Genomic DNA, 21,596 nt, shown 5'->3' with positions numbered 1-21,596 from the left:
AATTTCTGATGGTCACTTTACACAGCAGCCCTTCAGGGTGTGAATGTGTAGTTGTGACCTGCGGTGTAAAAGTGCTTTGAGTAGTTAGAAGACTAGAAAAGTGCCAAAAAAACATTTACCATACTTAAATATGTTATTTATATATATATATATATATTTCCTGACTATGATTAATGATGGCACAAAAATAAACCATTAACAAGAGATCGTGTTCATTGTTAAGTATTGAAAAAAGGACTAACTGTATTTGACCCTTACAGCCTACACACTGGGTGTCAAATGTTTCTTCTAGTAAAACATCTTATCGGCTTAATAAACAGCAATCAAGAGTTTTAATAATATAAAACCACACATTGTAACTTATCCGCTGCACTGCTTTATCAGAGTGTGCGTGGGTGTGGTTTGATCAGATTTAATGAACTGTTGCCTGGCAACACTAATGTTCCCAAGACTGTCATCATCGTTAGAATTAAACCATTGGATACCAAAGGACATGACATCACCTCATGATTCAAACTAAGAAATAAACAAGTTTCACAAATGATGACACCTCATGAGTAACCAAAACGGTTTCTACCATTGGCAGTCACTTATTTAAAGAGATTTTTTTCTTTCCAAGCCTTTAACCCTTTGTACCCTGTAATCTGAATGATCTGAAGTATCATCAATTACTGTACGAGCCTGTAATCTTCACAACCTAAAGCTTATCCATCTTTTGTAAGTGATACTAAAGCTATTTATTTATTCTTTGCATAGATCTGAACAGGATTCAGCAAACGTGTCCTGCAGCCAAATTGGAGTCGCCTCCGCTGACTGCACATTTCTTAACATGTTTGCATTGCTTACATTAGCTTTGGCACGTTAGCGTTTTCTGCAGAAGGAATGACGGCGCTAAAGCTTCAACAGTTTTATCATCATTGTGATCAATTAAGAGCCTGTAGCAGAAAAGGAGATTGTGTTAATTGAGTTGGAGTGATGCAGCTTCGCCCTGCAACCTCCATCACTTGCTGCAAATGGAACTGAGAGGTCTGTAGTTACATTGAATTTGTTTTTAGAGGTCTGAAGAGCGGTAATTATCGGGTAATTCACAAAATAAGAAACAACTTTTAGAAGACGGTCCGGAAGAATAAAGCTTCTTTAACTATAATCCGTTGATCATTGCAGGAATCAATGAAACCAATCTGCAGCTTTACCTTTGAAGTGACGTTCAAAGGTCATGCCTCTTCACTGACACACAATGCTGTCAGTGAATAATAATAATTTAATAAATGTTTAACCACGTGCTTGTGATTTGTAAGTTGCAAAGTGACACAATTATTCATCAAAATCAAACAGTCAGCCCAGTTAAACTGTTTTCACTTTACTGTCCATGCATGTCATCCGACAGGACACTTTGGACCGCAAACAAGCTGAAGCTGCCAGTTGGCAGCGCTGTCAGATGAGTCTGTGAGGCTTTTCCCTCTCCCTCTCTCTGACATCTTCCAGTGGCTCAGGACCTTTTCTGAGCACATGAGCCGATTGTGCAGTGAGAAAGTCATGACGCAACCCGTCAGATTCAGCCCCAAAACTATCACGCTGTGTTTACAGCCCGAGTCCTGAAAACAGCTTTTAAATGCGGGATAGACAAAGGTCTTGGCAGCACAGCTCCCAGAGCTCTGCCATCTCCATGGTATGGTGGGTCTGCTCCTATAAAGCGATGGCATTTCGACAGTTGTGCCAGAGGAATCTCATTCACACTGAAGATGATACTGTCACACTGTCTCTCTGAGCTGCATTGGGGCTAAATTCAGGAGCAGTTCTGTGCAGCTAAGGGGGGGGATTGTCTTTTTACTTTCCACTTAGCAGTTTATGTGATATTAAAAAAAGCTGTGGCGACACCGTGGTGGAAATTGAGCAGTGATTGCATTTGTATTTATTGCGACTGTGAGGGATTTGCCTTCCCACAAACACCACTGGCAACAAACTGCCGAGCGCAAAGGGCACCTGATTCAAAGCCACAAGAGTTATGAAGATTCTGATGAAAGTCAACCCCTCATAAATCACAGAGGCATGCTGGGCTTTTGTAGCCTGCGTCTTATTGATTTATCTGCTACACTCCTTGTCCTGTGGTAAAAGCTCTCACCCATGTTTATTAATGGGTGCCATTGCCAATTCCACACTCTCCTATCATCTTTAACCCTTTGAGACTGACCCATGAGGATCCGGTTTAAATCAATCAGCAACAAGCTTGAAGTTTTAGCCTTTAGTCTTTTATGCAGCTGTAACCTGAGACTTCCATCTGTTGCACCATCATATTGGACACATTTTTATTAACAATGCACGGACGGTTGCAAACAGAACGGTAAAGCTTCTCCCTGTGGCCATGTTGTACGTTTCTCGATGACGTCGCTGCATTATGTTACATAATGTGAGATACAAACAGACATGCGGTTGTGAGAATTAGGGCTGATACCGATACCAATCTTTAAAATAATAATATATATTTTTTTAATGGTTTATTATGTGTAAGACTCCCAAACTGCCGAGATATGTCCTCATATTTTTTAAAGATTTATTTGAGGCTTTTTATGCCTTTTTGTAGAAATAGGACAGTGGATAAAGTTGGAATTCAGGGAGAGAGAGAGAGAGAGAGAGAGAGAGAGTGGGGAATGACATGCAGAAAAGGAGCCACAGGCCGGATTCTAACAAAGCTGCCCGCTTGGAGGACTACAGCCTCTGTACATGTTACAGAGTTCAGTCCTATAGGTGACTTCCAATGCCCAATTAAAAAAAGCCCTATTTTCCAAGTCAGCATTTAGGAACAAAAGCTCGCCAGCTTAAAATTGATAGGACACAACAAAGACACACGGCTACTGACAACTGTTCATTCTACTTTTTTTTGCAGACGGGTCGATGTCTGTCAACATGGCTGATATCTGCTAATATGTGAAACCGACGCATCTGTGTATCCACAATAAAAGCCAGGAATGTGAAGCATCTCACAATAAGAAATGACATCACAATGGACAAGAACAATAATGTTGGACCTCTCATTCAATCACAGATAAAAAAATATGAAAACAACTCAAAATTCTGCTCTTAAAATATTTTTGGGATTATTGAGGTTTCTTTAGCAAAAGCTGATTTAAAAAAAAACATATATTTTATGCATGAGAAAATGTCATCATTTTGTCCATAATAAATGGCTGTATGGCTAACATACATTATCTTTTAGCTTACTTGCTCAGATTCTCATGTTATCGACTAAATGCTTCCCCTCTAAGCACATATAAAACATGTATCCCCTGGCAGACTCATTCATACTGCATAGTTTGAAGTTATCTTCTAACTCATTCGAGTTGAACCCTCATTGTGTTTCCGCTCTGATGAAATCATCTACCTAAATATACATTATGTATTTATCTTCCCCATTTGCTTCCCTTAGGCTGAACTTATCATATTACACAAAAGCACAATGATGTACAGACGCACCAGCCTCAGAGGCTCCCCTCGAGGTTCTGGGTTCAGTTTCGGGGTTGTGAAACCCTTTGAGGTGATTTTTTTTCCGCTCATACATTATGGAGGGTCATTTTTCTCCACTTTAATCTCAGCACACAGGGTGGCTGACAAAGCTGTCATGGGTAAGCCTCTTGAGAAGCAGCATCTGAGGAGCGCTGTGTGGTGGGTGTGTGTGTGTGTGTGTGTGTGTGTGTGTGTGTGTGTGTGGCAGTGTGAGCTGCAGTGCTTTCCGGAGGATAGAGGACAGTGGAAAGAGGGCTGTATGGTTTCTAAGGGTGTTCCATGTTTGTGTGAGCTAAACAAACCGTCAGTGACACAGGCTTCCTGATTTACTGTGTGGGAGGGGGCCTCTGGCACACGGAATTAGGAAATGGTCCCTGGGAAGCTCTGGGTGTCTTTGTCTTCCAAAGGTGAACATGCAGTGCTGGATAGCCTTCTCGTTATTTTCACATGTTGTTTGAATCTGAATAAAACAATTATATCCATTCAAATGTAAAACTGCTGTTGAATAGCTCATTTGCAGGCTGCTCTTCCCAGCTGCATTTTCTGCTGCGATGAGCAAATGTCTGCTGCAAACATTTCTGTCGGATCTCCAATTAGCTAAGTTACTCTACTGTGAAAATGGGACTATTATTATTGTCAAACTGGAGCTGCCGTGAGCCGTGCCAAAATCCTCTCCATATGATTGCAGTTAATTGGTTTCCAAGGTTAATTAATGTGCCAAATTACTTTGTACCCTTTAAAAACCACATTGTGTTATTGTCCTCTCCATGCCGGTCATTAACACAAATCATTGCGTGACTTGGATGTATACTCCATTTTTACTGCTATGAGGGTCCCTCTTATTATTGTATTTAAGTCAGAAAACTCTTGCAGGTTTATTTTTTGGCATAATAGCACTTTATATCTTTGTTATAATGCCTTTAAATATGTTGTCATTGCACTCATGCAATGTAAGACGATCTGAGGTAGAAGAATGAAAGATGAAAGTCACATTTGTAAAGAAAAAATGATATTGCATTTTTTTATTTCTACTACAGACAAACTTCTGAAAGTCACCGATCTGCGTGCACTTTATCACATTTTCGCAGTAGCTCACTTATGTTTGCAGCTTAAATGTTTTCGTTAGACAAACCCAACCGAGCAACTCGAGCCTGTTAGTCATGACGTGAATAGCTCCCTTGGAGGTCAAGTCTAGGGCCCTCAGCGAGCACATGGAGGATATTCCCTCGCTTCCTCGGGGGGCCGTCTTAAAGCGGCTGTGAACTTGACCACGTTCCAGGGGTTATTTTAGTCATGGCAATTCCAGTGGGGAACCTCTCATGTCAGTCCCGGAAGACCCTGTGTGTACTCTGTGGTCACACTAAGCATACAACCAAAAAGAAAATCCTTATCCTTTAGAGTATAGTGTTTATATTCATGATTACAGCTCGTTAGAGGACTCTCTAAATGCTCTTAAATTGAAGTTTAAGGTTCAGATTGGTGTCTGTATGGAAGCTGCACTGATCAATTAATTCCAAGACAATTAGTTGGGAACCATGTAGAACATAATAATTTAAATAATTTAGCCATTTTTCAAGCAGATATGTCCAATATTTGCCAACTACAGCTCATTGAATGCGTGGATTTGCCACTTTTGCTCGTCATGTATGACAGCAGATGAAGAGATTTTAGATTGTTGGTTCGGACAAACGAAGTGATTTGAATATGACACACTAAGGTCTTGCAAATTGTGGTGAACATTTTTCACAATTTTTGGGTGTTTTAAAGACCAAAAGAATTATCGATTGCTCGACATGATTAATGGATAATACATTTAGTGAGAGATGCACCAATTGTGAAAATCAGGGACGTAACAATACCGATGTTTGAAATAACAATTTAGCTGATCGCCTATTCTGATACCAATGTTTGTTTCATGACTTCTTTAGGACTACGACTCCAACAATGCCACCATTTTCACTCATGTTTGACAATAAAAACAAGTCAGAGTTCATTCGGCAGGTGAATTCCTCTACCAAATAACTCTTCTCTGAAGCAGGAGTTAGATGTACTGGATGCCAGCAATAAATTGATTTGGCACAACAAATAAACATCGGCTACACTGACATTGGTTCCTGCCACTTTATTTGCGGATGTGCGGATGTCTGTCAAAAGGCCGATTTCGGCAGATACCGATATTGAACCGACGGATCAATGCATCCCTAAAAGGAATCGTTATAGTTACAGTGAAAGAAAGTATTCCCACATACCTTGGGGGTTTCAAAATGTATTTTGCAAATGTAGCCGGTGAGTGCAGTGTGGGACATCGGACATTTTTGGATGGATAAGGAGCTGTTTTCTGACATGCTGGCTGAGAGATCCATGAGGATAATTTAGCTTATAAATGTTTCCAAAGCCAAGGGGAGATAGCTGATATAATATAAGAATAGCACCTGTTTTTAACTCTCAGGGCAAGTTTCACCTTAAACAGACCACTAATCTGTGAAACAAATAGAGCCATGAGACTATAACAGACTGGAACAGATACCCTGCTGAGGGAGCTTGTGTGAGGCCGGCAGCCTGTCAGTGCCCCTCATGCCCTTAACAAAGAAAGTTGAGTGACCTGTGAAAATGTGGATCCTTGTAATGGAAAGAATTGGTGGAATTAGCCACACTTTCCCACCAAACTGTACAGTACGCCCAAAGTGAAGCAGCAAGCACATACTCAGAAGGTTACACTATTTTAATCACTGCCCAGAAAAGGTCTATAGCTCCATCAAAACATTTACAAGGAGAATCACTCACAGCTATGCAGGTGCAACGCAGGAAGGAGCCCGCTTTATTTTTAACCTGTGTATATTTATCAAAGTATTTGTGCTATTTTTTCCTTTGCGTAGACTAGAGGCCTCTGGAATAGGATCCTTGTCCTACCGTAAGACCTTTAGCACTCTTAACCTGCTTATAGCGTAACCAGAGAGGGCCATGCTGTTCGCGATGTTTGTGTCCTGCTAAAATAATGATGATGCATGCTATTGAATCTAATGCAATCTAAGATTAACAGGGAACACTTTCTGCACCTTTGCCCTTTGTCATAGAGCAGCACACTCAACAGAAACAGTTAAAGATGAAGGATAATGCATCTTTACATTACATTTGAACATGCAGTGTGGAGACAGTTATCTTAAGCATTAAGACTGGAAACATGGGGAAACATTCAAACTCAAAACGATCAAAAAGTAGAGCAGCCGTATCTGCCAACCCGAGCTTCTAAAGCTGATAAGCAGGTAAAAGTGTATAAACATTCACCTTTGGCTTCATGGAGGGTTGTGTGCTGGACTATAATTGTTGTTTTTGTTCTTTTCATTTGATTGGATTTAACAGTTAGAAACAACATGCTGATAAGTCTGCAATAGAGAAGCTGACAGGGAACATTTGGAGCCTCATGGACACAACAGAAAGAGAAGTACGCATATTCTTTACTCAAGTACAAATACAAGATATAAATGCACATATAGTATATATAACAGAGAATTACATTTAAAACCTTAATAAAGTGAAAGAACAAAAGTATTGTCAGCAAATTGTACTTCTGTATCAAAAGTTAAACTGTAGCAGAAACTCTGTGAATGATTAATGAAACTGCTGTTTTACTGTAGCCAGTCCTAGTGGAACTAATTTTTCAGTACTTTATGTCAGGCCCCCTCCAAAGGATCATAAAATAAACCTCTGGATCTTTAGTTGCTAAATGGGTGTTAGAGAAAAGAAAAAGAAAAAAACACCAAGTTCAGAATTTCCTCCACTCTGCTTTTTCTGTAATTGAATTGAAAGATATTTTTTTTACTCTTTGGCCTGAAACCAGTCATTTAAAAAAAAAAAAAAACTATCCGAGAATTAGGGAGGCTGCAACAAACATGAGACCTGTGACGAGTTCCAAGAGGACACAGTTTGTTTACTTTTATTAAAGCTATAACATTTCTGAATTTCAATAGTTGATCACCAATAATCACATTTTTTTATCTCATGTTTGAAATTCCATTATTTTGCACTTTAAAACTGTTTTTGATAGGCTTTTATTTTGATGTTTTGTACTGTTCTAAGAAAATGGTACATTACTTCCTGTTTTGATACAAACCTGCTTTTACTTTGAAATAAAATAAGGAACTTATCTGGTCAACCCATTAATGATGACAACCCTATTTATTTCTCCAATGATTAAATATGAAGCTTGTCAATAAGGGGTCTTTGGTTAATTTTGACAAATAGACACGCTTACAGCCTGGCTACAAAAAACTACGGTGTCAATAGCTTGTTTCTTTAAATTTAAAAAAGTCTAAATTATTTTTTATTCAGCCAAGTGTGTTTATAAATTTGCATAATTTGGGGGAGTGGCTGAGTTGACTGGCAGGTGGATGTGTTGTAGCTGTTTTCCAGGAGGCTTAAGGCACCGCCATAGCTCCACCTCTTTGCCTGTGTCTAGATCGATCAAAAGTTAAGCTGAGATAGCTTTTCAATTTGCCATTGTTGGGCTTCAAAACGTCTCTTGAGAAACCAGAAAAAGGTGACGTTCTTACAGATGCCACGTACAGGTAGAAGAGTATCATTTCTCCCAAATGTACGATGTAGTGAAACAATTCAAACTTTGAATAATGTGCTATACTTCAGAAGGTGTACTTGTTTTCATACAGTGCAAGGCTAGCTCTTTTGCCTTGTTTTCGGTCCTTATGCTAAGCTAAGATGACAAGCCGTTGGCTCCAGCAGCATTTTAACTGCAGGAGTAATAACAATCCTCTCGTGTAAATATCTGCAAGAATGTGGATAAGTGTCAAACTGTTTCCTCAGGACATGTTTGTAGTTGGAGGTAAGTTGAAAGCTGGAAGAAGATGAAAGCGTTTGGATGGTGTAGGGATAAAAGTGAGGAAATGAGCCCATACTCGGGCTTTACAGGGGGCTACTTTTTCTTTTAGCATTTTGGATTCCATATCAGTGAGCTGTGACTGCTGTCCACTGTTCCTCCTTGATGCTTTGTTTGGCAGCTTTCCACACTCTCTCCCCTTAGAGCATGACAAAGATTCAGGTTTTTTTATGACTCACCTACTATTGAGATCAGGCACTGAATACCTGGCATTATTGGGACATTGTTAGCTGATCCATGATGTTTTCAGATCTCTCATTGAACAGGGGGGCCAAGTGTAAAGCTGAAGGATGCCTGACATTCAGCAAAGGATGACTCACCTGTGTTTGGGCCTTTTTTAAGGATACTTGAGAGGGTCGTTTATTTTTCCTCATCCTATTTAGTATTTTGGACAACTTCATTTCTAATATTCTTGCTTCTGTAGTTGGTGTAACAGGGTTAAACATTGTTTAAAGCATACATGTGCATCACTTACGTCCACCTTTATTTTGCTTGTTGTGTTATCTCGGGATGCTTTACAAAAGAGCATAATGGGATAATATGCAGGAAGGATTTCTCCTTTGTATTCCTCGCGTTCCTGTTGTCCACACTTCCTTGTTGCCGAGGTGGAGGTCGGAGCATGAATGAGGACGGTGGTGGTTGTGGGGACGACACAGTCCGATGTTGGTGGCTGAGCGTCAGGTACGTCGGGTGGCAGTAGTGCCAGAACACCCCATGAAGTATAAACTTCACATACTTCCACATTGTTCAAAAACTAAACCGGGAGGTGCAAGCAGTTATGGGCAGGCATGCATTCCTGTCTGCATATTACTGTCATACTGAAAACATATTTCTCGATTGGCTGAACAGGACAGTGAAACATGCAAAAGAAGGTCATGCTCTGTTGAAGTAAGTGCACGTAAAAGTATTTTGTGCATTTATTTTGGAGGGGCGGGAAGTCAGGTGACGTGTGGTAGCAGAAAAACCGCATGTGCATGCAGACTTTGAGTGTCATCGCCAAAGTTGTCACATGTCCAGGGAAATATAAGAATCCAACGCTGCAGATTTATTAACTGATGGGAACGTTTCCTCCCTGTAGCATCATCTCTAACGTCAGGCGTAAAGAGCACACAGTTCCCCTGTAACAGCTCTCCAGCTGGTTTGAAGCTTTCCAAAAACACCTTTTTTCCTCATAAAACTTTATTACTAACAAATTAAGCTCAAGTTTTTAAATGTCACAGCTTTTACAGAATGAGACAACATCAACTGAAGGGGTTAGATTTTTGCTATGAATCAGGGAAATACAAGAGATGTCTTTAAGATTAACCATATATAAGGTTACATAAACAGAAAGACGTATATGATACCGTATCAGTTTTGTGTTTTGGGCTTGTTCCACTCTGTGCACAAAGCAGCCTCACCAATGTAAGGGCAGGTATTCTGAGTCACTGTCACAGCATTATGAAGGTTCAAGCCACAAAGGAAGAATGTGCTGACCACAGTCCAACCTTTCTTCAGACGGTGCATCGATATTTGATGATTCAGTGAAACCAAGATGTCATTCCATTCCTGCATTCAATGTGAATAAAATCTCTACGAATCATGAGATGGTTAATGTTACAAAATCTTTAAAAAAAATAAAGTTGTCATTATTAATTAGGGTATAAATGGACAAGAACTTCATTGACGCATGTTATCGTCCATCCACCAACCCCACCCTCCACACATTTACCATGTACTTTATTACTGAAAAGGGCACACTATGTTCTGCTCTGGAATGGGAAGAAAACCGAGTGTGACAGAATCTTTCAATATTCATAAGTCCTGCAGACATCAGGCTGCATCATCCGTCCTTTAAGCGTACGGCCTCAAGGCCTTGACTGACCACCGCGAAAAGGCTGTGTCTAATATCTCACATCTTCCATGTTTACCACCAGAATGAGCTCTCTTCTTTCTCCTTTCATTTACAATCCTGCAGCCTTTGACTCATCCGAGCACCATTGTTGTAAGCAGATCCATGTGCTTGCCCTTAGAACGTTGGCATGACGGCAGTGAGGGGCGTGAATGCAGCGACATGAATTGTCAGGCATCTGGGTTGATTTCCGCACCGAAGCACAGCCGCGTTAATGCACAGAATATTGCGTGCGTGGGTCAGAGTGGTGGTAGGGGAGAGGGGAGACGAGGGGAGGGATTCAGAGTTGAGGAGGTCTTTTTCATGCAACAAAGAGGACTCCTCCCTCACATCTGTGTGGGATTGTTATTGTTTTCCCTGACATCTGGATGTGCCCTTGGCAACTTGGAGGCCAGCATGAGGTCTGCTCTCATGTCCTGGGCCTTTTGGTAACATCTGGGCCTGACATGTACGACACTAATTCAGCTGATTTTTCAGTCACATGGGAAAAGATTTGTATTTTAAATGTACAGCTGACCCCACGGCGAATATGCACATGCTATATTTGGTCTTGTTGGTCTTGTTGATTGAGGAAGGAAGCTTCAGAGGGGCCATGTTTCCACGCTATTCTTAAAGAAAATGTTCTCCTTGTGTTGCTTAGGGTTCACATGGCCAACATCTCTCTTTGCAGACAGCGATGGGTTTGTTTCTAAGAATTTCCTGTTCCATAGATTCTCTTCTATCTTATTAGTTCAATCTTGGGCTCTCTTGTTCTCACAGAATGACAGAAAACAGTGGGAGACCAAGCAGGCGGGAAACAGAACTCGTTCTTTCCTCCCTCCTCCCTCTCATGTGCAGACTTCCTCACTTATAAATCTCCCAGAATTTATATTTTTGTCAAAAAAAACCCATCATAACTGGAGAGAACTTTTGTATCTTTTATATGACGTCTTCTATCTTTAACACTTGTCTATGTGCAGACAGTTGTGTCAGGTGCAGGATGTTGTTTCCTCATTAGTTTGAGGTGATGCTGCACTAACACCTGCTCTCGTCATTGCTGTTTCCCAGTAAACCGTGTGGATAAGGTCCCGTTACCTTCCCTGATAAGAGAAGGACTCAGAACATGTGCTGCATGTCAAGCGAAACGAGGCCTGTTGGCGTCAGAGCAAACCTTATGATACAGACTTTGATAGCCTGTGGCTTTAGAAGTGAAAGGACAGTCTGACTATTTGTATAGGTTGTCGATTATTATTTTGACACATAGAAATCAACATAATTAGACGCAGCATACACATACAGAGTGTTGAAACCCCCTCAGTTGGAGTAGATTATAATACTGCCAAAAGGGTGGTGTACATTCTTACATCAGCACATTTTGTCCAGTTCAGATATTTTCTTCTATAGATTGTTTTTTTTTTTTTTCTCAAACTTGTTTTGTCACATGTTTCTGTATCTTACATCACCAAGCCAGGTCAAAGCCCTGCTCTCTGAAGCTTTTATTCCCCTTCATTCATTCACCTGTTGGAGGCCTGATCCTGGACACTTTCCCTGCTACTGAACCGCTCACTGTGACCTCGTACTATTTATAAAGGCACAATCAAAGCTGGAGTTTGACTGATCTAGACTCATAGAAGTCTTTGAATGTGAACACATAAGCAGCACAAACAAGAGTCTTGGGAAGAAATATCAGCTTGTGAGTCTCTGGTTGACAAACTTTGTAAAAGTGACATTGTTGTAAGATTACCTCAGACTTTTATTGGCAGGTCTGTCCTGCATCTCAGGCTCCGTGTCCACCTAGCGTTTTTTTTTTTTTTCTGAGCGCCAGCGTCTTTTTCAATGAAAAGAGAACGTTCTCAGCAGAAAGCTGGCTGCCTGGAGAAGAAGGATTCTTTTCTGACCACTCTCGTCTCTTTTGTGCGACCGATCCGAGTGCTCAAGTTGAAAATCGTTCAACCTTTAAGAAAGGCACTGTTGACATCACTTGCGCTCTTTTCCAAATGCATGATGTTCCTCGTAGGGGGTAGCAGAGAGAATCACTCCCATGATTCCCCGCCAGCATTGATGTCACCTTTTGTTATTGTTTAGATTGAGAGCCGGAAATTTACTGTACATGCCGTGTGTTTTAGAATGTATCAGGATATTTTTCCTTGAGGTTCTGCCTGCCCTGGAAAATGTGAGGTGCTATTTTCATCTGCTTATATGAATCAAACTGTACATGAGACCTGACCCTGAACCAACGGTTTCCTGACTCCCACTCTTTATCTGAATGATATAAGACTGCAGGTCATCTGCACCACAAAGCACAACTGCACTACTTATTCTCAGAACCAAGTTTTTTTTATTCTCTTGTTCATACAACGAGCTCAAGATACTCCAGTGACCAGTAGTTGATGGTCTGGCTTTCAAAGACTTATAAGAGAATCAAGTAAACACTGCGGCGCAAAAGTGTAGTGTTTATGTTTTGCCTCCTCGCCAAGAGCTGCTTGATGGATCAGAGGAATTTAAGATCAGCTGAGAATATCTTAGCTTTTAAGGGAAGAGGAATATTTCGCAAAAGTATTTTCACAATGAAAAATAAGATTTTAAAATTCAACTGTTAGAATGCATGGCCAGAATTACGAGATCATGAATATGAGAAATCAAGGTTGTCAAAAATGTTGATACTGTTCGATACTTTTGATACAGCATGTTTTAAAGATACAATAAGATACAAGAAATGTTGAATTCTATCTTAACAGAAAAGTGTTCGAATATAGAAGGAAATAATGCAATCGTGTTTGAGAACTAAAATCATTTTACTGGCTAGATGAAATATGTAAGTCTGTATCTCGATGGGGGCCTTATCGCTTCCCCTGGCTCCTCCCCTCTTTAGTTAGGCTCCCGTCCTGTTATAGAATGTGGGCAGTAATGTTACGTTATGTTGTTTAGGCCTTCACCAGCCTAATGGACATCCGAATGCCACTGAGCAGAACTTGGAGAATGGGGCGCCAAACATCCTGTGAGGGCTGAAGGATGTTTACAGCTCAGACGCAGCACAACATCTCTCTGGGGCAGCGATTAGTACAGGCTGAGCTCTGGCTCTGCAGGGCGAGAACACAGCAGCTGTTACAGACAGGCTGTTGTGGGTTTTTTTTCCCAGGTATCTTTTCTTGCACGCTGACCGACGTAATCGATGATGTCAGCTCTTGAGCAAAGTCGACATGACTAACCACTTATGTGAAACACTCTGAGGCACTACACATAATAGTGGACCACCCACAGTTCACGCTGTATTGTGGTTGGGTGAAGTTGACCCAAACAGACCAATCATCAAGTGTTACGCCTTTGTTGAGGTTGCTGGATTAGCTCTGAGTTGAAAGTAGCAAAGGATTTTTTTTTTTTTTTTTTTTTTTTTTTACCATCATGGGCTTTTGTTTCCAGAGTCTTTGGTTTGTGGACCATCGTCTTTTAATCTGCTCTTTTTTTTTTTTTTTTTAACATATGGACTCCAGCTGATGAAGAAAAAGGTTACATTTGTTTAACTTGTGTTTGTATTTATTATGGCTGCTTAAAGCTTAAACTAAGTTAGGTTTGATGAGATATTAAAATGTATTTCTTCCAATAATTGAAAGTCATAGAAATGTTTTATTTATTTAATTGTATTTGTAAAGAGACCATGTACTGTATTAAACATAAATGTTGCCGTATGATGCATTCTACCAGAGTTACCTTACATCTGCAGCTCCATGGCATGTCAAAATGAAAACATCATATAGTAAATATTATGTCCTCTTCCAAAAGACTTTTACAGTCATCTGCAGCAGGTCAGAAGAAGCAGTAAAGCTTAGGATATGTAGCTGTGTACAATACATGCAACAAATAGTGTTCTGTTTTTGCAAGATTTTTTAACAGCAACATTTCTACTTTTTAAACTTCAAAACAGGAACGTATCACAGATAAGAGAAGTCATGTATGTGCATTTAAAGGTGGCAGTAAATGCAGCATGACTGCATATTCTATAAAGGAAAAACCATCAATCTATACAATGTCTCCAAAGTCACTGAAAATAGCTTTAAATGTACTCCATTTCCTGCAACTTTTATCTTAAAGACAAGAACCTTTCAATAAGCTAATTCATAAAGTAATAATGTTTTTTTGAGTCGTTCTGAATATCTATGAAAAATATCTCCTGTTAACCTTTTTTTAAACCCATTGCATGTAAACACTGAACATGCAAAATGTCAACATGACAGAAATGTGTCTTCAAAGTTCATAAAGACCAAATCAGAGCTGAGGTTCAGCGACAGAATCAAGAACCTCATGGTATCCAGGAGCAGAGCTCCAACAGGACAACAGTGCTGCTGAAGTCTGCTGTTAGCAAAACTGGTAAAAAAAAAATGACATTTCATTTGTAGCGCATGTTTCTTTAAAACACATCTCAAAGTGCTAAAGAATTAAGAAGACACAAGTAATACAAAAGTAAGGGGGGCTAGAAGGGAGTAACAAACAGGTGGCAGAGAAACATGCGTATCAAAATGAGGAGTGAAGCAAACATACAGTAAGTTACTACATTTTATAGCAACATGATACATCCTGTCTGTATGTCGGTCAGCTAGTTTTGGAGTTTTTCCACCTCTGAGTAGCCAAAAAGTATTTTAATGCAGCTCTGAGGTAAAATAAATATTATTCCGTTGTTTTAAAACTTTACAAAAATATGTTAAAGGTTGGACTAGGACATCCAACGGCTTGCTTTTCTGGGACTTAATGTTGCCAGCACTTATTGTGAATGTGTAGCATAGACACAACACTGAGAACAGGTTGCTTTAGGACACAGATAATTGAAACCACTTCTCTAATGTAAGGCAGAGAGTCAACTAATACAACTATTCCAAACATGATTTCAAGAGAAAAGAAGACTATGAGAGTATCTCTGACTAACTTTCTCCCATTCTTTATCGCTCTTTAGTAGTTTTAGTAGTTTTTATAATTCAAAGACACTGTTCTGCTCTTGTTTGATACCAACAACAATTATGTCCAAGCTGTGTATCCGCATGTGTATTTGTGCTTTACACTGACAGTAAGAGTGACAGTTCCATCATAAACAAAGGTATTTATAGAGGATGTGATCACAAGGTCATGCTGGAAATCCCCACCATAACAGATGGGTCAGGGTGTTTTCTTCACCACTCGGTTTAAGATGAGTTAAATGTAACTCCAATGTTCCTCATGTAAAGGCAAGAAACAAAGTGAGACGACACGACTCAATTTGAGCAGGATTCAAGCAGCTATCGGGACGGAAATCTGTAACTAGGTCCTTCTTCTAGAAGACAAGATATACTCTGTGTATAGCGGACTGCTGATGTATGACAAACAGCCTTTGCCAAGAAACAGCTGGGGGACTTGGCAACAGAGCACTGTGTGTGTGTGTGTGTGTGTGTGTGTGTGTGTGTGTGTGTGTGTGTGTGTGTGTGTGTGTGTGTGTGTGTGTGTGTGTGTGTGTGTGTGTGTGTGTGTGTGTGTGTGTGTGTGTGTGTGTGTGTGTGTGTGTGTGTGTGTGTGTGTGTGTGTGTGTGTGTGTGTGCGCGCGCATTTTGGTGTGTTTTGCATGCAGCATATGTGACAGAGCAGCTGATCTTTCTCCAGCTGTTTCTAATTTGTACATCACCATAATGTTTTACAACCCCACTTTCAGCATGCCCCCACCGCCTCCCCCTCCTCCCCCCTCCCCAGTGTGTTGCAGTTTTAACTGTGAGCACACTGGATGACACATGTTAGGAATCTGCCGGGTCAAATCTCTCAGCGATGAACAGACTGATGCCCACCCCCCCGCGTCCACTGTGTCAGTGTTTTGACTGAACTACAGTTTTGTAAGTGATTTGTTTTGGCACCTAAACAATGGGTATTCAGGGCTTCGGCAAAGCTTATGAAGCTGCAGCTTGGCACAATTAGTAGCTTTGGAAGTAGGCCTCCACAAAACAATTAATATCAAGTTGATGGGCAATTACAAAAAATGTCTTCTGTTCTGCACGTTTTACCCGTGTTGGACATTCATTCCAGGGAAACAACATGTGTCGAAGAGAGCAAGGGCTGTGTATTATCACAACAAAGTCTTTAACAACTTCATATTTTTTTTTATCTGACCTGCAATTTTCATAATATAGTCCCTGAATGTTGCATTCCATCAGCAAATTGCTCCCTATCTAGCACGCGCAGCGGTCGGTCCCTGAAGCGTGCCAGCAGCGCCACTCCGCTCCGCTCTGTTTCAAATAAGAGCCGATTCTAGTTTCTAAGTAGCCCATTGCAGGCATGTGTCAAGCTGAACAGAGTAGATCGACTGAAACAAGAAGTCAGACAAGGGAGCGCATCCAGTCAATTTCAAAATAAAACACAATAGAGAATTCTGATCGTATAACCCATCCCTGACGGTAGCCCACATTATTGGCCTTTTAAAAAAAAAAAAATGCAGGTCCCATGTATTCAGGGCACCATCTTATAGGTCAAATCTTATCCATTCTGATCCAGTCAGTCTTTTGCAGTGTGTGCCTCTAGGAGTATATTAACCATATTTACATAATCTACTTTAAAAAAAAGGCAGATTTTTTTTCTTGGGATATTCAAAATCCCCCCCCCCGATCTTCATACTTTAGATTCAAAAGCACATAGACCTCCCTGACAGAACTAATAAAAAACAATTTCATGATGTCATTTTTGATTGCATCCCGTTCACTCTGCAACACCAACAACAACTTGCATAGATACACCCCTCGGTTTCTCTTTTTTTCCTCAGTTCTTCATTTAGAGGATGATTGAAAACATTTGACAGACAAATAGCTGTGCAGCTAAAGTGAGCACACAGTGCATGATGTCTACAGCAAATGAAGCCATTTTTGTGACTTTTTTCTCACAATATCCCCGTTTTCTTCCCCGTTTGTTGAATAACTAGATTCTAAAAACAGAAATAAATACATAAAGGGTGCAAAAAGCACGAAGGATGTGCATAAATGCTTACACCAGTGCTTCTATACTTGCACATACATTGGGGGCTACACTCCTCACAACATAACAGAGTTTCCATTCGTCTTTTACAAGCAGATAATCTATTAAGTGCTTAAGAACTGTTTGAAAATTGCAATCCACAGTGGCCACCAATTGCAGGGTCGAAGATGACCTTTCCATTTTGTCAGAAAGCTGAGTCTAACTGGGTACGAATTATTAGATAACATTTAATGCTGCACCTAAAATCACATCTACTTCCATATACTTCTACGTGTACAAGCTTCAAATATTATATGCTTTAGTCCCCGCTCCTTTTGAATGCTTGCCTCGTAAGTGCCTTTTAACATTTTCCCTTTGCAGTGGACGTTAAGCCGTTCCATTCCACTAAATTTAATTAGACTTTGGATGATGCAAATACACGGATGACCCGGTTCCTTTGAGATATGAGACACCTTATAAACAGTCACTTCTGAATGAGGTGTAATCCTCTCCTGAACACTGTGTCCCTACATTTATGTCATCCTTGGGTCCTTCTTTTTTCTTATCGTTTTCGGTTACTTTATGTTCCTCTGCTGCTAAGAAAGAGAAAGAATGCTCGCTATACAGGTTCACAGTTAAAGCAACGCTGCCTAAAGAGCCTTTCTTTTATTAGCCTGCTATAGGGTATCTTGTTATCTTGACCGTATGGAACTCTCAGCTCAAGCTGTGATACATTTATGGCAAAAACAACAATAAGAAAGCAGGCTACAGATTGCTTGAGGCAAGTAGAAAGGCACTTCTATTGTCTACAAACAACAGCCAAGAAGAAAACAGGCTTACTTAGCTGGCAGAAAAAACAGAGGCTCCATAATCCGGGCAAAAAGAACCAGAACAGTTTCAGACCTTAAACTCTTTAAAAAGTTGATCGCTAGCTGTAGCAGGCAGGCCTAAGCTAACCACACATTAGCTCACCCACAATTTTGCAGAGCAGATCGGTACAACCTGGAGGATGTGTTTCCATTTCCATTTCGACTCATTGACTATGCAGCAGCAGCAGCAGCAGCAGCAGCAGTGACATGAAATCCCAGCGGCCTGAAGCCTTGCCGCGAAAAACTCTCTGGAATTCTGCTCTGATGAGACACCAGCTTCACCTTTTTAAATGACAAATGTGCAATGGATCCACTGAGCGATTCAAAATGCGGTCACATGATAGAGAGCTAAGTAGATTTGACTGAATCAACAGACGGTGGTGCTGAGAGATTATACGTCTCAGGTGTTTGATCCAGGAAACAGAAGTTTACTTAGATATGTGGGGGTTTTTGTTAGGATGCTAGGGAAGGAGGGGAAACGGTGCAGTTTGTTATAGACTGAGAGAATGGAGCTTAAGTGTGACATCTTTGAAGGATTCCTTCAGTTGTATATTTTGTGCTGGCCTAACATTTCCATGCGGAGAGACAGCTCAAATGAATGTCACAGTTTACTCCCTCAACCACAGCTAAAAAAGGAATTTGTTTTCACATTTTCTTGACACTAAAGCCTGTACTAATCAGTCACACGGCATTTCAGTTGTTGCCATAGTGACCAGACTCCGCGGTAGTCCACCTGCCATTCATTGTGCTGTCCACTGCAGGAAATCACACGTGGCCTTCTTTCTAAATGTCAAGGCTGAGATGGAACCAGAAAATCCTGCAGACTAAAGGTCACCTTAGTTTACTTTAGCGCTGTGACAAGATTTAGAGTTTTTGATCTCCCCCCCCCCCCCCCCTTAGAATGATCTAATAATCAGTATAAGATGCTGCGAATAAATGACGTGCACTGATGGCCCCAGGTTTCGGATTCATACCGCCTGCTTACGGCTTCATTCACTGTCATGGCAAATGTTACAGCAGCAACATTTCAGAAGATTAAAGAGACAAGGGAAACATTTATCAGCAGAGGGGAGATATGGAGGGCTGTGAAGTGGCCTTTATGAGGGGATTTTATTGCAGTTTAATGGCGGGGCTAATTGTTAATCATCTCTTCCAGATCTGCTGTTGGTGGATGATCAAGCTGCTTGGATATGGCCAAAAGGAAGATGGAGAGCATCGGACGGAGCTGGATGGTGGTGCTTGTACTGCTGTGTAATCTGACAAAGGTTGGTTTGTCTGTATTTGGCAGAAGAAACCTTCTTCTTTCGAATCCTAATTTTGGAGAATAGTTTTCCATAAGTTTTTGAGTTTGTTGTTCAGCATTGACTTAATTTGACTCATTAATCATGAAGTGCATTACAGTTTATGTTGGAGATTCTTTGGAGCTTCAAGAAGCTGCTTCAGGGTGCCGTGTGCAGTGTAGTAAATTGGACATATCTGTTTGGCAGCACTTCTGCATAGATGTCATACTTTCCATGAAGATTAATTGCAATAATGTTTTAATCCAGTTCCAGGCTTTCTAAGAATCCTTTAATGACCGTCTTACTGATTGAGTATAAACTCACTCAAAAAATGGTCTCTGTTTTTCAACTTGTAATCGGAAATAGCTGCATCTCTGCTACATTTGGTGAATTCAAAAAGTTAACTCAAAAGATTTCTTCACCTGTTTTTTTTCCTCCTTCTTCTTTGCAGATCTTTGTGAAGGCAAGCATGGACGCAAATGAAACCCAACAGCAGCATCCCACCAACGTGTATCATGACATGGGACTCACCAGGAACAGGATAGTGACAGCTCAGTTTGAGTGCTATCAGAAGATTATGAAAGACAATACCAACAGCAGAGAAGGTGACTTGTTAACTGCCATGCTGGGCTTGGTTTTTTGTATTCAGGGGTCATCTAAGCTTGTCCATACAAGATAACCACATTCAATTCATCTGAGCACGTCTCCACCTTTTCTGTGCTTTCAGAGGCTATGTGTAATCGCACTTGGGATGGCTGGCTGTGTTGGGATGACACCAGGTCGGGTTTTACGTCAGAGCAGCACTGCCCGGACTACTTTCAGGATTTTGATCCTTCAGGTAAGACCTGTGACTTACAGAAGCTCTAAAGAGTCACTTGCACCAAGCTTGGTTTGGTTGGATCTGAAGTTAGTCCCCAAACATCTACCTAAGTATTATCCAGCATTGTTAAACTTGAAGCAGGTAAGGGAGGGTTATTCTGACATCTTCTTTGGGCAAAGCTACAGAAACTGTGAGTCCTGCAATTCCCATAATCCAAATTAAAAGCTTACAGTTGTACGACCAATTGGAGGAGTAGTAGTAGTAGTAGAAGTAGATATTCACAGGAAAAGTTAACTAATCCTCATGCACAACCATCATCATCAACAGACAGCTGCTAAGCTCCTGTTAATTTTAAATACATGTATTTGTTGTCTCGTAGTAGTGATGTTTATGTACTGTATGGATGTCTTTAAAAAAAACATTCATTCAAACAAAAAACGTTCATTATTTCTGGAGGACTCTGAGTGAAAACCGTAGAACAGCACATCCATTAACATGATGAGCAGATACAGAAGTAGTTTCAGTCCCTCTTATGACTGCTTGCCGAGGTTCCATGTTTATTAATGTGTTTGTTTCTTTCATGGAGTTTCAGAACAGGATTAGGACTTTATTGGGCTTTGGGGGGGAACTACAAATTAATCTCTACTTTCACTTTCAGGTTGTGTGTGTGTGTCATACAGCATCTTCATTTTCACTTTTAAATGTTTGTGTCACATACGTACCCCCTAGTGTTTCCACCTGATTTTCTGGAAATAATACATCCTAAAAATGTTTCTGTGAAATCACTGACGTACTTTAAAGCTGACGGTTTAATTGGAACCTGCTAAATCCTAACCTCTGTGTATTGTTTCGCTGTGCAGAGATGGTGACAAAGATTTGCTCTGACAACGGTCACTGGTTTCTGCATCCAGAGAGCAACCGGACTTGGACCAACTACACTCGCTGCAATGAACACACTAATGAAGGCAGAGTGGTAGGTGACTTGGTAACTTTGCATCCAATGCATGCAGAATATAAATGAAGGCTATTTTTAGCACTAACCTTTCACGGATGTTTAGAAAATGTAAGTGTATTCACAATGCTAAGGGCTCTCCAGTGCTGGGAGAATAGAGGCTATAGAGGTTTCGATGGCTCAAGTAGGCGCTTGAAGCCGTCTCGTATAACTCTTATATAACTCTTACTCTCGTGTGAAAGTTTAGAGTCAAAAACAACTGAATGCAGATGTGCAGTCATTAATACCAGCATGTTCACCTTCAATTCTTCAGGGAAACAATTCTAAACTGTGAGCTATCACAGTGAAGTTGGCTTGCATGCTGATGGCTGCCATTACTATGAATGTAGTGTGAACTCCAACCAAATCTTTCAGCAGGAGAAAAGCAATCACTTGCAATATGCAATAAACCTACATCCC

At 40.6% G+C, this 21,596-nt stretch overlaps 1 protein-coding gene across 1 annotated transcript in view; it reads left to right on the top strand.

Annotated features, from left to right (window-relative positions):
* Positions 1-21,596, top strand: part of calcrla (calcitonin receptor-like a) — a 34,629-nt gene that overhangs the window by 1,646 nt on the left and 11,387 nt on the right. Inside the window, exons 2-5 of the mRNA XM_061053852.1 lie at positions 19,242-19,350; positions 19,817-19,970; positions 20,093-20,203; positions 21,046-21,158. Of these exons, the coding sequence (XP_060909835.1) occupies positions 19,276-19,350; positions 19,817-19,970; positions 20,093-20,203; positions 21,046-21,158 (453 nt within the window). The 5' untranslated portion in view covers positions 19,242-19,275. The remainder of the gene's footprint in view (positions 1-19,241; positions 19,351-19,816; positions 19,971-20,092; positions 20,204-21,045; positions 21,159-21,596) is intronic.

Source organism: Labrus mixtus, chromosome 13 (assembly GCF_963584025.1).
Source record: "Labrus mixtus chromosome 13, fLabMix1.1, whole genome shotgun sequence".
NCBI lineage: Eukaryota > Metazoa > Chordata > Actinopteri > Labriformes > Labridae > Labrus > Labrus mixtus.
Note: the sequence above shows the minus strand (reverse complement) of the source record. Positions and strands in the feature narration are given on the sequence as shown.